The 18,171-nt window shown below is 39.9% G+C and overlaps 1 protein-coding gene across 2 annotated transcripts; it reads left to right on the top strand.

Moving 5' to 3' along the window:
- Positions 1-374: 374 nt before the first annotated feature.
- On the top strand, positions 375-16,699 carry RB195_013747 (uncharacterized protein; the record flags this gene model as incomplete). Of its 2 annotated transcripts, none has more annotated exons than XM_013438779.2 (11): positions 375-429; positions 954-1,007; positions 11,549-11,656; positions 13,447-13,555; positions 13,629-13,686; positions 13,773-13,867; positions 13,928-14,018; positions 14,075-14,214; positions 14,287-14,443; positions 15,028-15,149; positions 16,693-16,699. In XM_013438779.2, 11 exons carry the CDS (start codon positions 375-377, stop codon positions 16,697-16,699), a joined length of 996 nt encoding a protein of 331 aa, XP_013294233.2. The 2 variants fall into 2 exon arrangements, with proteins under 2 accessions (XP_013294233.2, XP_064059593.1); XM_064203712.1 differs by lacking the exon at positions 16,693-16,699 and adding an exon at positions 15,417-15,426.
- Between the last annotated feature and the right edge of the window lie 1,472 nt (positions 16,700-18,171).

Below are 18,171 nucleotides of genomic sequence, written 5' to 3'. Positions count from 1 at the left end.
AATATTCTTTGTAGACCTATATAAAAGACGGTCAATAAGCTTTTATAACTCGAAATTCAGCCAGATTTGAATGGATAGCTCAAGTAAACCATTTTCATTTGAGCGAGCTGTTTAATGAGAACACCTCTGCCGTCTTCCATCAGATAGCAGAAAGCAAATCGTTCGTTGCCTAGGGTTCATCCTAACATTTACGTAACTAATCCTGAGATCCCGAACGTCACGATGTTGTCCTTTTTGTAGGTTTTAGAAGTGATTGTGATGATTTTAATGCCCTTCTAGTTTCCACAGTCTTCTCTTGTGATTATCCTTAAGTTAATTGAATCGACTACGTTAATGTTGCGTTGACTTCGTCGTTATTCCACTTGCTTCCAAACATGTCTGTTTTCAAGGCAATCGCTCTACGAATGTATAGCTCTGGAAGACAAGAGGGCAAGTTTATAAGTATTTCGTTTTTATTTTCTTGTATCTCTGGTTTCCTGGAAAAATCGTAAACGCCGCTCAATATCTTTCTGTACGTTTTTTTTTTTTTTTTTTGGTGAAAACAAGCTACATTTCCAGAAGGTATATGAGAATAAGCGAAATAAACCGTCATCTAAGCTCAGACCAAATTTGGATAAAATGTGGTTGGGTGGGGGGCACGCACCCTCATATCTGGAAATAAATCACTAAATCAGTCTGGGCCCTAGGATCTAAGATTAGTCTTAGAGGATCTATGGCATGTAAGGTAAAGTTACTAAGAGAAAAAAGTAAGATACAGCTTCCAGAAATAAGGGCGGCATTGTGTCCCCTTCCCCCTACTACATTTTCCCCCATTTTTTACTTTTTTGTTTTCGAACATTTCATTTATTCTGACAAACAACTCAGCGGTGAAAATTCCAGGAAAATAGTAAATTGTGTTTTTTCACTATTACATATTAGTTCGGTTTGCATGAAACAAAGTTGTAACTTTTCAGAGGAACATCTCAACCAGACGGGACGGCCTTACTACAACCAAGGCTACCCGGGAGGTAAGACATATCCAGATTTAAATGGGGAAATAGTTGGCCACTTTCCATTAAAGGCATCACCCCACGAATCTGAGGTGGTGCAGATTTCAGGTGGAGTATTCTTATAATGGATAGTAGATTATGGACAGAGGGGTGATTCCGTCCATTTCTTCCTAATTGCCGTAAAAAACGGCCCGGAAGATGCGGCACCGCACTAGGTTGGCGCGCTGCAGTCGGACTCCTTGTAGAAAATAGTGCGCCAGAACGCCCGAAGCCGTATCTTCAGGGCCGTTTTTAAAGGCAATTAGGAAGAAATGGACGGAATCACCCCCTCCCCGTAATTTACGATCCCGTATAAGAATACTCCACCTGAAATCCGTACCACCCTAGACTCGTGGTATGCTGCCTTTATGTTAGGTGAAGTTCTCATGTTGCTAGAAGTTACCAGTAAGTTGCTAGAAGTTAAGCTCATTACCAGTGCTCCTGTTGCTTAGACTGCTGTATAATTATGATTCTAGCAAGCGGCCGGCGCGTGACCAAAATATCGCGTCGCTTCTATAGCACCACCATGGAACACCACTAAGCCACCCTCCGGTTGACATTTATTAAACTGGATCCTGTATTTTATTTCACAAATTATCTCATTTGTGCTAACGTTCTCATGGAATGATTAAGAGCAGCTGCTCTGGATACATTGAGTTGAACTTCTTTCAATTTCAATTGGAATTTGAATCCTTGAGTGTTATCCAGGATTTTCGGTCGATTCCGTATTCTATTATATCGAAGCGAATGTAGAGCTATGAAATTGTTTACGTAGAGAAAATCGGTATCATGAACTTCTGAGAAAAGTAAGAGAGCAACGACTAAAATGAAAGTGAAGGAATGTTCCTGCTCATCTATAGCGGTGTTTAGATGTACATAATCGCAGCTCAGCACAAGGAAAATGAAACAAGTGTAAATCGATCCCCATGATTAATCAGTGGCTAAGATCGTGCATAATTGATAAGCAACAAAGCGCATTCGATTTGAAAAAAGCTATCTGTTCTCACCAGTAACAACACTGCAGTTGTCTCGACCTTTCTCTCTTTTACATCGTCTTCAAGCCTCACTCATCCAACATTCTTCTTTTTTATAACAATCGCACCATCACCATACTACGTTAGCAAAAAATATGCTGAATGGATCTTTACTGTAATCTGATCTCCGTGAGTGCATATACAATGCAACTCTTGTAAGTATAAGACACTACGTGTTGGATTTTAGGTTACCACAGTTGCACGCAAATGTCGATTTTCGCCGTATTATAGTAGGATCAAAACGAGATGAAGCACGTACGCAATTGCGTACGCAGCTTTTCTCGAAGCGCTTCTGTGGAGCGCAAACCCTGACCACCCATCGCTGCAGTTTGAGACGGTCCTAACTAGGTTCGAACTGCTGCCTCCACCGCGCCGTTTCGAGCGCGTACGCAAATGCACCGCAACTACACTCGTGATTAATATCGTCTTGACCCGACTTTATTTTTGTTTTCCGAGTGACTGCGGAGCCTCCGCAAGAACTCAAATATTTCTTCACGCCTCGCGTTTCTCTGGACAAAAAATGATCGCCTGAGTTTGTAGATGCTTTTTAGGAGCTTCAGCCTTATGTCCAACAGGAAGATGGGCAAGCGAACTGATTCTTAATTCTTTATTCTTTACATGCCAATCCATTTGTTTACGAATAGAGTATACAATGAACGAATAGCACAAATAACACCAGCAAAACAATAGCAGTGAGTACGTACGTAGGTTACCGAATACAAGAAACCTGGAGAAACCTCTAATTACTTGCTTGTTTGAGGAATCTTTCAACAGCCTTCTTAAATATTGAAAATTTAGCGGGTGTGGGTATTTTTTGGACATAGTTGAGTAGTCCGAGCCAGCTCTGTTAAAAGCATCACCCCACGAATCTGGGGCGGTACAGATTTCAGGTGGAATATTCGTATACGGGATAGTAGAATATGGAGAGAGAGAGGGGGGGGGGGGGTGATTCCGTCCATTTCTTCCTAATTGCCGTAAAAAACTGCCCGGAAGAGACGGCTTTTTTCTAAACGAGTTCGATTGGAGCGCGCCAGGCTTGTGCACGCGCCGCATCTTCCGGGCAGTTTTTTACGGCAATTAGGAAGAAATGGACGGAATCACCCTTCTCTCAATAATCTACGACTTCGTATAGGCATAACGCACCTGAAACCCCCACCACCCCAGATTCGTGGGGTGATGTCTTTAAGAGACCAGTTGGGCGGCAAATCAAAGCCATCGATTCTCAATGCTCGATTGACTATAATATGGATATTCCACCGGAAATCCGTACCATCTCAGATTCGTGGGGTGATGCCTTTAACGAAAAAGTGTTGTTTCACTGAAGACTTAGGGAAAGTAAAGTTAATCTTAAACGTAGGGCTACGTGTTATCGATTTTTTAAAAGAGAATAAATCAGAGATTTCCAAGTCTAAAGTTCAAGTCTTCGTTCTATTTCAGTCATTGCTTTAAATCATCCCTTAGAATTACTTTTGGAATTATATTCTAGTACTAAGTAGTCGGAGGTGAAGGCTGTTGGTTTCATAGGAGAAAGACACAAACATGACGCATTTTGATGTAGCCAAGTGTAGAATTGGTGCCTAGTCGGATTACACTTAGGAGATAATCACAGCCCAGCGGGGATCTACGCACATTGGAGATCAAACGGAAGGCGGCGAAAACCAGGTAGTGACGTTAGCAAGCACCATGGAGGAATAACGGATAAAGGATGAAGTGTCTGACGTTAATCAATATGCTTTGGATGCGCCAATGCGTTCACTTCAGTTCAGAACCGTTTGAGATTTACAAGGCGTGTTTGATCTATAAAATGACTTGTAGGGACTACCTGATGGGGGGGGGGGGGAGTGACGGGTGATATCAAATCAGTGTTCTTATGCTCCCAGATGAGTCTAGCCTCACCTTATCGACAGTGGAGGGATGAAGGGCTTGGTTGGCACTAGTGCGCTTTCGAACCATAGATCGTTCGCGCAGTTACAGCGGAACCGGTAACCTACTGCACCATAGGACACCATAGGAGGGATTTATAGAAACAAGTACAGTGCTTCTAAAGTTTATAATCAAGACACACCTACTTGTTCTCAGTGCTTGAATACCTATTAAATACATAATAACTATGTGAATTACCGCTGAGGATATTCATATGACTGTGCTCCAGTGCAACATTCACACACCCTCCTCGACAATCGATTGTGCCCCGTTGTTGTCGACGTGCTTTCGTCTGCGAGTTCTTTTACCGCGTGCTATTTCCCCCCAATCAAAACATCGTCGTTCGTCGTCAGCGTTTCGCAATACGCTCCACGATACCTCCTTCCAGTCAAGAAAACAGATGAATCATTATGTTAGAACTTCTCCATAATTAGTCATACTTTTCTATCGGTAGATATGCGTTATGCCATCGTATCCGCACTTTGTTTCATGCTTGCGAGTCGCACTTGATAATTCATCGTTTTATAGCTAAAGTTCGTTTAAAGATGTGAAGTTTCCTCGATGTTCTGGTTCTGGTTCATCACCGGATTTCTTAAGAGTTATAATCATCTATGTTGATAGGACTGATTTTTTAAGTCGATATCGTTGCTGTTGTGAATCAGTGCTGTAGTCAGTGCTCCGCAACAGATACTTCGCAGACTAATTTCCGTAATTAAAATGGAGGAAAGGAGCCTCTCTCGAGCTCACCGCAACTAAGTGAAATTTCATCGAAATTGAAGGTTTTCAACAGATGAGAATGTTTTGTTGCCCGAATCGGCTGCTTTATTCGTGTTCTCCCTGTTAAATAAACTAGTACCGGCCTTATTTAGGTGAACTCACTGTTGAGATGCGCTAGAATAGCTTCTAAAATAAGATATTGAAGAAATAGAAATCAAAGTTTGTGCACAATTAATCAAAGTTAATGGGTATTTTTTCAGTAGGATGGCTTTCAGAATGTATTTAGCATGCAGCTAGAACTGAATCAAGAAACGATTCAGTCGCTTGAAAGTTAGTAATCATTCCTATAGGTGATTGATTAATATTTCTGCGCCGCGTTCCGCGGACGAAGAAGTCAGTCACGAAAGCTTCGCTGCTTAGTGATTTTGATAATTTCGAATCCATGTTTCTACAATATGGAAGCTCTTATGCGGACGATTCAGATGTTAGTACATCTGAATCGTCCGCATAATAGTTTACAGGAGTTCTAGGTGTTCTCCTCAGTGGTGATGTAATTGAGGTGGTGAAAAGACTTGGCAGCTCTGTAGCCTTTTTTGAAATGATAAAGTATTAGGATGCCTTCTTCTATTTTCACATGGATTTCCATGTGAAAATATAAGAAGGCGTACTACTATTCTAATCTTTATAATTCCATAGTTTCTTAGTTATATGCTGATGATCATCCGTCAATGTATTCACCATGAATATATATCGCAGTGGAGTGTTGCAATTCCTTGGGAGGGTAAGAGACTCAAAGAACAACTCAACAGCGGGTTTCAGGTCTCTTGAACTATTGAATAGTAACGCGTGTGAAGAAGTAGTCAACCTAATATTTATCAATAATGAGCACGTTTGGCCAGAGGGCTAGTAGTAGAGGTTTTTAGAGAAGCTGGCAATTAAGTTCATGCTTTTTTAAAAAGGCCTAGTAGTGGTTGTTTGTCTTTTTTTTTGTCGTCTAAAATAGCTGCATGTATTGCTTAGGTAACTAATCACAACAACAACTAACTGTTCAAGAATGAACAGAATGGTTACGATAGTTGTGGCAATTCTGGAGCTTCTTGATTCATTTTGCACATTTGTGGTAAATGTGACCTGATGAGCACCTTTATTCGATCATGGGTTGAACCCTCAAGTTAATGGGAGGTTTATTTCTTCTTCTTTTGAAGAAATACCACGGAATTATTGACATCTTCACCTGACCGGCCATGTTTAGCTATGTTTTATTCCGTTCTACATAATGAAAAAGTGAACGTGGGAGACAGTGAATCATAGGTTCAGGGGAGATGCGCCTCCTCTTGCCATGCTTACGCGTCATCGTATTTTCAACATTTGAGCGTAAGAGATCAAAATTAAACTATAAGAGACTAAAAAGGAAAATGAGAGCAAAATTTAAACTGAATGACTTAACACAACGTTGTCTCTTCCTTTTGTTGATCTCATTCCAACTTGTGATTGCGCTTCATTATTTCTTTTTATTTTGCTTTTATTTTCTATAATAGTTCAGTGTTAGAGTCCGAACAAAGTGTAACACACTGGGTTATACTTCAACCTTTTATGCAGCATGGCTTTAACAACTTCCTTCGAGCGGTATCGATAGATGACAGATGACAGAAATCATTGGAGGCAGTGGCAGAGCAAATCTAATAATTGTTTCCTTTCGGGAGGCAATCTTTTTGCATACAATACCGTGAAAACTCTTCAGTGACTAGTGTTAGCGTAACGGTAGTGCATTCTGCAGCGTTACTAAGGGCAACTGTCGCGTACGCAGCAATAACTCTTGCCGTATGAGGCCTTCGTCTACATCGTAGAGTCATAAAAACTTAGGCTTGGGACGGATAGATATCCTAAGAAGGTCCGGAACGGATAGATATCCTAAGAATAATTAGCGGGTGGGTTTTCGAGAGCATTTATGGGTCCTTCGGCCTACGGCCATGAACTCGGCCTTTAATTCTAAAATTATGCCGATGCACTTGAAATTGTTCAGACAGGCTTCGTAAAATTACGGCTCATCGAAGTGGCCCTCGCACCTGTCAGTGGAAGTGTCTAGGCGCTGAATGCAGCAGCGCAGAAAGATCATGGTATTTTTACTGGGATTTAGAAGGTCGTAAAAAAAGGCGGATGGATGCACGTTTTCATTCACTCGGTTTAAAAGGGTTCTCTTGTTGCTTAAGGATGACTTTCTTTTCCTAATAACGACATTTATGTTTTTTGAGCACTAGCGTTTCTCGTCTTGCATCACTATTTTCCGCCCTCTGCATTCATTGTTATTTGATTTCGTCGGGGTAACTCATTTCTTTCATGATAAATACGAATCCTGTTTCACTGTAATTTGTCTTGTTACCATGGGAACAATATCTGTCAATTCCACTGCTCACAAAATTCATAACATTATCTGCATTTCCCGTGCTAGTCTTTTTTGCTCGATTTATAAACCAGTTTAGTACTACTCAATACTCGTGTATTGTTTCCAATCCGGTAACTAAGAAAGTTTTGGTTACATCGGAAAGGCTGCAGTTCCATTAGATATTTGGATTAGCTAAGATGACCTTTCTGCTACGTTATATTGTGTTTTTTCGCATTTCCCTTTGCAGTACTCTTCTAGGTAACTGACGAAGCAGCGTTCTCAACAAGTGAAAGACTTAAACGACGTGGATGTTACGTGAAATTGTTCTTTTTTCGCTATCAGAAAAGGCAACAGACACAAGACTTCTTCTGCAGACTGTACAAACCACGAGCAGAGGCAGGAACACAGTAGTCGCTCCATTATACCTCTGTGGCTTATTTATAGTGATGAAGTCGAACGACTATTGCTGCAGTGAACAACTCAAATCAATCTCTTTTAGTATTGGACTGATCAAAATACACTAGGGCTCACTAAAGGGTAATGTGGCTCAAAGCAAACAATCAATTTGGCTTTTTTAGGGAGGTGTGGGAGTGGGCACTCTAAAACTGCTCTAATTGAACTGCATTTAAAGAATAAGTGACAAAGTGTTTATTCAGACCGCTTAGGATATAAGTATAAGTAAAAGCGCCAATGTGTTTACTTCAATCCGGAATCCTGTGAGGTTTATGTGTGTATTTCGCGTCTCTAGCCTATAAAATGCGGGGGCTAGCCGATGTGTCAAGTTCTTTTCGGATTTTTTAGAGTTTTTATCCTCCCAGACAAGTCTGGTACCAGTTTGGCCGCGAAGAGATGAAAGGGTTTGTTGGGATTAGGATGGTTTCGAACCACCGATCGATCGTGCAGTCACGAAGGATTCTGTTCTGTTAACAGTTAGAGCACAAACTCGTTCTTAGAGCACTAAAATTGTTCTTAACTGTCAAATGTGGATTGTGGAGAAGCGATGTGTCAGGCCATTTTCGGTGCTTTTTCTTTGCTGAAAGTACTACATGATATTGCTCAGCTATTCTCTTCGAGTAACTCCATTTTGAGTGTTTGGTGAACTTAGAACATCAGTAATTCTAGCACTGTCTTCTTTTCTCTTAGTAGCTTTTGCCTACATGTCATGGATCTTCCAACACTAATACTTAGATTTTGGGGCTCTCGTCTCAGCTGTTGGCTTTCAGTGATGAACCGTCCATTTAAGAACTATCAACGAACTTTAACTTTCTCAAAAGCGAAAGCCCCTTCACAGTCAAGAACGACTTTTGCTTTTTAAGTGGAGTTCTATTAGAGTAGCTTGGAGCGTCTCCCGAGCACCTTTTTGCCAAAATTTGTCTTAAATGCATCACCCCACGAATCTGGAGTGGCGCGGGTTTTAGGTGGTTTATGCCTATTCGTAGATTATGGAGAGAAGGGTGATTCCGTATATTTCTTCCTAATTGCCGTAAAAAAAACGGCCTGGAAGATACGACTTCGAGCGTCCTGGCGCGCTATTTTCTACAACGAGTTCGATTGGAGCGCGCCAGCTTTGTGCACACGCCGCCTTTTCCTCTCCATAATCTACTATCCCGTATAGGAACTCTCCATTTGAAATATGCACCATCCCAGATTCGTGGGGTGATGCCTTAAAATTGTAGAATACGCCAAGGGTACCAATGAGAAATAATTTTGCATTGGAACGTAAATGGACTGCGCATGTTGTGGTTTTTTCATATTCCAAGGCTGCCTATGCATCTTGTGCGAAAGTGTCAATTGCTTATTTCTTTATTTAGATTGTTCTCTCGTATGCATGAAAGGAATCTAACGATACCACGCGCCCATTTTCCATGTCGTACTGTAGTCAGCGAGAGAACTTTGTTGAAATGGATCTTTTTCGTTGCGTAAATCTCGTTACAGCGGAAACCCGTTACTGGAACTCTAGTCTTTCCTCGCAACAGTTCTATTTCTATTTCGTAGGCATTTCAATTAATGTGTAACAAGAATTTTGAATCTGCTCTTAGTAAGTAACATTGCGATATAGAAAGTGTCTTTCAAAGTTTTCTAGAAATGAGGGTTATTTTCGTCAACGTTTACCTTGCATTCATATTCAATATGGTTATAACTGTTTCTTTCCATCTAAGTTCTCATTTGCCATAGTATTAAAATTTACTTAAGACCTCAGAAATCCTAATGTGTTTTACTAGTGTGGATTTGTTTTTGAGCGTTTTTAGAAAATTGAAATTCACTTGCATATGTGTTGCAAATCACATCACGCCGATGTGTTGCAAATTAATGTGGAAATGTTGCGTTTGAATAAGGTTGAGAAGTATTGAAAATGAGTTTGTTTGGATCCATGAATGAAACTTTTTTCTCCAAAGTGCAGATCGGAGATGGTGTAGTTTACTCCGCTTAATCGTCGCGACAAGCACTTAGCGAGTACCTAAATGTAATTTGCCCAGAATTTACTGACTACTTCAAGGAAGTGCTCTTCGATGACTGTTTCCTTGAGGAGTGTCTTCAAACTGACTGGTATATCTTCCTCCGTGTCCATCCGCTCAAAAGTTGCTAAGTTTATTGAACTGGCCAAATATTATTATGTAAAAGAGCGCAACCATTCGAAACAAAATCGATTTTGCTCTGATTAATGAAATCACATGATCGGCTCTCCCGTGTGTTTGAGCAGTCATCATATTAGTATGCTTATCCCGCACCGCACACTGCGGTCTCGTACTTCGAAAAGTTCCTGCCATATTGTAGTGTGTGTCTATAAGCATGTATCTTTATTCCGTCAACATTGCTACTAGGAACGTGGAGGGAACATGTGGCTATCGATCTAGCGTCTCGTTTCTTCCTATTCGAGCCGCAGGATAGAACCAGTCGCCAGTTTTGTTCACTGTTCGATAGGTAGTCCTGTTGGAAGTCATTCTTTTAGTCATCACTCTTAGAACCGATATCGCCGTCATGAAATCCTTGCTACGTCGTTATTCCTGTTCACCCGCAAAAAATGGGTGTTCTATGGACATCTTTGCAATCTGTTTCTATGTGGAGATAGATAGGTGCCGTTTGCAACTGTAGCCTGTTCCTACAGAGGGATTTTTTTCGCATTGGTAGCTGGATATGTTCGAGAACGAACGTTCGTTATTCTATCTTTCTGTTGTTTGTCGAGCTATATCGTTGTTTTGTTCGTTGATGAAATTACAACTCAGTGTGATCCTGAAAAGATAAAGGAACATCAACCAATTGAATGTCAAAATATTCTCGAGGCAGTAAATTTTGGACAATTCCTCAAGTCTTTTATCGCACATGATAGAAGTGTATATGTATTGGAGTTCTTTCGTTGTAAGTTACTGCGACCTTTAAGAGAAACTCAGTGCAACTCAAAGTTTTTACTTATGACTCGCCAAACCTGTCTCCTAACCAGACTCATCTATATAAAATCTACCAGTTCCTATCCATTGTTCAACTAGAAGTATTGGTTTTCCTGTCTATATCTCTACGGAAGCGTTCCTATAGTTCTAAGCTTAGTTAATCTAGGAAAATGCAAGTAGCAAAACAGCCCATAAACCTTTAGCTGATGTAGTGGCAGTTTTGCGCTGTAAATGCAGTTTACTTTTATTTATTGACACCAGAAGCAGTGGAAATTGCTTCAGGACGTGGTAGAATTGAACGGTTTTTCGTAGGGAAATAGTATAGAACCTATTTCTTCTCGGGGAACTATTAATTTCTTTCCACTTATTCTTATAGATATAGTGGCTGACTTCTCCAGACTTGAACCGGAATACCGTTCTTACTAGTCACAACCTTTGTTTTGAACCTAGTTCGCGTCGTTTTATTTGTGTGGACTGTTACGACAACTCTCGAAAGATTCTCTTAGTTATTTGTAGTCAACACACGCGAACATTCTGTCTCATGATGCATTCTGACGTAATCGTATGTCGTATTCACTCCCTTTATAAAGATGGCCCTGAAGATAGACGTTGGATGGGTGCTTGCGGAATGACTGGCTGACGTTGCCTGTTATAGTACATTCTCTTTATGAAATGTTTACAGAGTAAAATCGATTGGCACTTCTCGGCGGGGCTTATCGTTCAGCTGTGCTTAGTCTGTGTCTTGTACGAGTATTTTTATAGCCTTTCTCTTTTTGGTTGAATCCTAAGCCCACTGGTTCAACACTGATTTTGCGATCATAAAATTGAGAAATGCTACTCAAATGATTTCCTTGAACCACGATTGCAGATGGTGCCAGTGGCCGTGCACTTTTTTATTGGAAGAGATTACTCTTTTAAGTAGTTTGCTGTAAAATTGCCCTTAAAGCGCTTCTATCCTGATTCCCCTTTTATTCTCTTCGTAATTATTAGAGTAGCGTTGTTGTGTTCATAGTGTTTCTATTCAACCTATGCAACTTTTCTGAAAACCAATTCTCCACACAATCGTCATTATTTCAGCTATGTCAGGACCATACGGACAACCAGGCTACAATCCGCAATATCAAAATCCTTATCCAGCGGGTGGACCACCGCCACCTGGTTGGAATAATCAAGGAGGGCAGCAAGGTAAATTTGATCATGTTTTCCGGCCGGGATTGTTTTCCCATACTGGATTCTTGCTTATGCATTGCTGGAGCGTTGTTAGTGAAAAGAAGGAACTTGCTAAATGAGGAGTACTTTGCTCGAAAACTGAACTGTAGAGTGGTGCCCGTCTGGATTTTTGTTAGGTAGCTTGTCTTATGTTAGCTTGGTTGAACAAAGGTTTCTGCGTGTACAGTTAAGCAAGTTGATGTATTGCAAGATTTATTACGTCCGTGGTACTAACTCTGTCAGATTTAAGGGATTTCTTCGGGTGACGTGAGAGAAACTAATCGAAACAAAGCCATTTACTTTGATCTAGAGTCTTCCAGATCGCTGCTAGATATAATTATGGTTTTCAAAATATCTAGAATCATAGCAGTGTCTGAGAAAGATTTACTGATTTCTTCCAGTCCAATTTTACATCTCCATCTCTTTTACATAAGCACTATGTAATTTCTATTATTTGAGTGGTACGATGAGAGGAAATCCGAGTTTTTATTTGTAGTCTGATGTAAGAGGAGCAGTGGCGATTATTACCTAGCTTATTTAATAGTGGAAGATCTACATATTTGATCCATGAGATTACTGGGATTTTATCATATGAAAGCAACAAGGGCTCTTGACTTTTGTTTTGGTGTTTTGTGTTTTTATGAAATGGGATCAGAGAAGGTGTCGCAGTTTTGTTAAACCTACTTTTTTAACGTTGCAAATTCCATCTGATATTATAGCAAAGACATGAACTGGTCCGTCTTGTCATATACTTTTCTTCTAGAATTTGATGGATTGCAGGATTTTTATTTCACGGTTTATCGTCTGCAAGTTTGTGAACCTTTGGAACGTGGAAAACTACTGTATTGAATTAATTTGCTGGCAAAAAACGCTAGATCGATTATCGATATAAAACGAGGGTTTTGCGAGGCTGTTGTTATGCTTTTACCGTAGATGTTGGCGTGTAAACATACCATGATGTAGCATATAGAACTTTTGTTTGGTTCATCGGTAATGAACAAATCATTGTGCTGTAATTGATATTGCTCGCTACGTGCTCCACCATCCTGACTGGTTAGTTAAAATGGTAAATTTGAGTGCGGAAGATTTGCTCTAACAAATGTGCGTTGGGGTCTCGGTAGATGAGAGACGGCCTTTCTGAATCAATGAGTGATTGAGTTCTGCCTTCTGTGTACCTGTTCGTTGCTGCTTTCTGCTGATGTAGTCCAGTCGCTCCGCTGTCTTGTTCCACTGTTAAGTGTGACAGCATACCCTTTGCTTTCTGTGGCGATGCAGAAGAAGGTATTACTGCATTGTTGCAAAGGAACACTGGACTTGTTCACAGAAACTGTGCAAAGCCGATGTTTTTGCATAGTAAAATTACTAATTAGAAGATAGAGCGCAATTAATCTCATGAGTATGTAGTGATCGCTCGAACACCGCTGTTGCCATCGTCTTTGAGTATGTCGTGAGTGCGAAAAAATTCCCTCCAGTTTTAGTTTTTGCTCATACAAATACTTGGTGTCCTCATAAGAGTGGATCATGAAGTAATTAAAAGATGTGTTTCGGTATATCTCGCATACCTTTTGTTGGAGGTGCAGGTCCCGGTTCCTGGATTATGGGTTATTGGATTTGTATGTAATTATATATGAAGTTTTCACATAGTTGTGGTTAAAAAAAATCCAAACAGTGACGCTCCTGAATATGTTTTCGATGTTTGATTGGTCTGTTACATTTAGAAAGTGCATATATAAATGAAGCCAACAATAAAACTACAAAAACTTCAGGCTTTATGCCACCTCCAATGCCACATCCAAATATGATGGGAATGGGTGGTAATCCGAATCCGCATTACGCAGAAGGTGGTGAAGCAGATAAATATAATCTTCAATTCAGGTGATCTCTAATTTTGTACGACCTGTCCTTTCCTCTTGCCTTTGATACTCTTAATTTTCTTAATTATTTGCAGTGACCGTACTATACGTGCGGCATTCGTCCGAAAAGTGTTCTTTCTCGTCGCTATTATGGTAAGTATCAGTTGTAACTGGAAAATCACATTTTACATCTACCTTTAACCATAGACATACGTCCTTTCTCATTATTTTTCTCTTAGCTTGGTGTTGTGGCGATAATGACTGCGATTCCTTTCTTCAACCACGATACGAGACTTTTCGTTGCTAGAAATCTGGGGATGTACTGGGCAGCATAGTAAGTCGGCAGATAATTTAGGATCAGGTTAGGTAGAAAATGATGAAATTGAACTTCCAGTGGAATATTCTTCGCCGTGTATTTGTCGCTGATGTGTTGTGAGTCCGTCAGACGTTCGTTCCCTGCAAATATCATCATGACTGCCATTTTCGTAAGTTTTTTTGTTTATTTTTTATCTCAGCTGAGGACGTCAGGAATTTGTTGCAGACTCTGGCTGTTGGATACATGACAATGATGATCACTGTTCATCATAATGTTGTTTCTGTACTGCTTACTCTCATCATCTGCACGATTTGTTGTGGATCGATCATTATCTTCTCGACGCAGACCAAATACGATCTCACAAAGTACTGTTTAAATCGTTTTAGACAGGCTACCATAGGTATCAAGTGCATACTTTTCTATATTTTTTGTTCTAGCATGATGGGAATTATGTTTATCCTGTCAATGTGCCTGATGGTGTTCGGACTGGTAGCAATGATTTCGGCCATCTTCTTCAAAGTGAAGTTCATCTACATGGTTTACGCAGCGCTGGCGTCGTTGCTGTTCATGTTCTACCTGGCTATTGATGTCCAGGTGAGATGGTTGCTAGACATTTACAGAGCATCATCATGAGCAACTACATCCTAGTAAATCTTGGACTTCAATCAACACTATTTTATCCTATAAGATGAGCTGCATTTCATTTTGAAGAGATATTTCTCTATTGCTTAATGCTTTAAATGATTTTTGATTTGTGTTTTATGATCTATTCGCAATTAATCTTAAAACTTCTAACCAGGTGACTGAATGCACGTTCCCTTCTCCACTATTTCATCAGCGGGCTTCTTTTTTGTCTCGAAAGAAAAACACTATCGTCGGTCAGCAATGACTGTGGCTATATTTATAGCTTCTCTGAAGAGTGCGGATGTGCGACTTAAGTGTTATTGTTTGTGAATTCACCGGATACCCACTTTAGTCACTCATGTTTAATGCCTTTGCTCCTATTCCTTTGCTCTCCGCCACTTTTTTTTTAATTTGAAAGATGATTCTGCGAATATCCTGCTACACAAAAAATGGAGGCTACCATGACAAAACCAAAGCGGCTCTGTGACCACTAAATTGGCCTCATGATTTCCAGCATTGTTTGTTTGAGGAGGAACTGATGTAGGGTAATTTAGATGCTAATGGGCGGTCGCAAGTACGAGATCTCACCGGAGGACCATATCTTCGCAGCAGTCCAAATCTTCCTGGACATTGTATACATCTTCTGGATGTTGCTGTCATTGTTCGGATCGAGCAAGTAAGTTTCTGCGGCTACTCTTCTCGAAATCGCTTTCCATGCATGCAGCTTCTTTGTCGCACATCCACATAGTGCCGTCACACAAAAACATAATTCCTTTATGTCCTGTGTTCACTAACCTTTTTGCGTTCTGAGCCTCAGCTTCAATAGATAAAGAGCCGAATTCCTTTTTCCAGTATATTCCCTGCATGCCTGTAGGTATTACCAGCTAAGCTTTCTTATGTTTCAAACTCGAATTCGTAGTGAACTCATTTCTTTTCCTTCCAGCAGGGATTAGAACGAGTTGGAAACGGATCATCTGCCGAAAAATCGATATTCGATTATTGGGCGTCGGTTTTTGATACGTAACCATTTCTCTACAGCAGTTCCTATTTGTATTTGTTTTATAAATCATCCGTCAGGACTACTACACACCTGGTTATGTTCAGTAATCTGTAGTAGATCGCTGTGTCGTTTGTCTCTTGAACATGCAGGTGTGCAGGTAGTTCTTTGTTTATGCTTAAGCATGCCATCGTTCATGCGCTCTTTTTTTCCGCATTGGGATAATGGGTGGTGAAAAATGCTAACCTTTTTCCTTTCAAAGAAAAACTCGCGGAAGATGACACAATTCCTTCACGTCGAAACACCAGACTTTTCCTGGTATCCTTATACTATTTTACCCTTTGAAGGATCACATGTTAAATCGAGAACGGATATCCTTTGACCTTCTTACTGCACTTCCGGTAAGGTTGCCAACAGAATCTCAAGAGAAAGTTAGACGAGAGTCCCGAGGCTAAATTAAAGAGAAAAGAAATATACAGGTAGTTCGAATATCATTCTTACTGACGATAAATTCGTTAACTAGAATAAAGCGTAATGGTCATGAATAGTAATACTAGACTGTTTCAAGTACAGTTGACGTTGTACTTTTCATCGTCTTCACAACCACATCATGGAGTAAGTAATGACAGATGCAAGAATACGGTACTCTGGGAAAATTCTTGTTGTTGAGTTTACGTTTCCTGCGTATCGAGAATGAGTTAGAGATAAAATCTTGAAACATAGCTGCTAACCTTTCTTTTCAAGTTCTGAACATTTCCATCTGCATACTTGTGTAACCTGCTAGGAGATTTACTCCGCAATTTGAGGTATAGATACTTACTAACGCATGGGCAATGGTGATAGTGAGTTGTTTCGTTAAAGCGGGCAAAATTGGCCCTAGTTTCTACTCGTCTGCTATTATGTTACTTAGAGGTTTATCCTACTTAACAAAAGCAAAATTGAGAACATTCCTCGCGTTATTTTTATAGTTGTAGGTTGTGGTAAGGATAAATTTACTGTACATCATCTGTTGTGAATAAAAGTACACTTTTTTAAGACATTAGTTGCTTGCATCGACATCCATTGTTGATGTTTTGAACTTCAGAACAACTTTAATCTCTTGAAATGTCTTGTCCTTGTGTGCTATGTCTTATAACAATGATACATGTTTTCTTACAGTTTACTCAACACTTTATTGTTGTTCAAATGTGCTACATCTAATCACACACATGAAATATTTCAGCAATTAAATTATCAAATGAAGTTGCTATGCGTCTGTCGTCGAGTATATATGCTGTCTGGTGATTTTAGCATATTTACCGTGTTTCTTTTTTATTTCTGTACAGAAACGCCAACTGTATGCGTCATGACTTAGCTCATGATGTTTCTATCTGGTTCACTGGTGTTCAATTTTATCTTTTTCACAATGTGGCTGATTTATTCCTTGTTATTCGCAAACAAAAAAGTGTTCGTGAGAATGCTAGATGCTGTATTTCCGGCTACTCAGTAATGCAGGTTCAAAGGATATATTGGTATTGGAGTGGTTTGTTGTTCGTTTTGTCTCATAATCCCCGTACGGAATATTTTCCTCTTTGTAGCATGTTTTTTAGTTTCGTTCTTTTTTCTTTCATTTTGCAATCACAATGTAGAAACAGTCTGATCGAAATGTATCTTTCCAGTGAAGTGTTTATTGACGAATAAATATATCGAACGATATCGTGTTACTTAAAATTGAAGGTGAATTCATCGTCATTAGAAAAGAGTGGAGACAGTAAAGGGGTTACGTTGAAAAAACGCTTCTAAGCGTCTACATCACTGTTAAAACTAGTCGAGAGCTGCGTGGTATAAATGAGGATTTGAGCAGAAAAAAAGATAATTTCAGTGCAACACCCTCAGAGGTCACAGACATAGGTAGCATAGTGCTGATGTAATATTTTAATGCCCGTAGACAAATCTCAGACAACAAGGAAGGAAACATTGAAAGGGTTCTCGTATATCCAAGAGAAACTAAGTGTTAGCAACCAGAATGTGTGCTTGACAGTCGTTTGTGTTCTGTAACCTTTTTTGTCGTTGTATGAGCTTTGATTTGAATCCAGCCCCAATCGCAACTCCGGAATCCGCACCGAAGGTCAGTGTGGATATTCTTTGCAGTGTCTATCGAACTGAAGGTTGACTGTGAGGTTTGTGGTGTTTGGACATTACTCTAAGGAAGTTATTTTAATGTCGATAAAATATGCGACAGCGAAGAGTATATTTCGGGTTCAAATCGAAAGTGGAAGAGAACTTTTTGAGTCTTTGAAGAGGTCTTTAAGTATCCAGATTACATCTTCTGCAATATTTGACAATAAAGAAGAGAATATCGTTAGCACTTGTGCTTTTTCATGAAAGGATTGTGATTAAAGCAACAAGCAACGGGCACTTGATGTAATGAAGCAAATTGCTCCTGCTCTCGCCATGGGAACACCAGTTGTGCCATTATTTTGTATAAAAGTACTGCTGTTTTGACTTCGGCTTTGGATCATGTCTGGTAGAGGCAATTTGAGAATACAGTGGCTTTTTTCGATTGAGAAGTATTCAAACTATTAATTCTTCCATGATGTAAACAAGCGGTTTCTCTACAACTTCATTCGTTACTACTTGTTACGTCTACATGATATTTCCAATAATAAACTTGAATTTCGCATGAATCTACGTTAGAAAACACAAATGAACGTCTATGTTC

This window comes from Necator americanus, chromosome V, assembly GCF_031761385.1.
Source record: "Necator americanus strain Aroian chromosome V, whole genome shotgun sequence".
Taxonomy (NCBI): domain Eukaryota; kingdom Metazoa; phylum Nematoda; class Chromadorea; order Rhabditida; family Ancylostomatidae; genus Necator; species Necator americanus.
The sequence above is the reverse complement of the archived record's forward strand: the minus strand, read 5'-3'. Positions and strand labels throughout refer to the sequence as shown.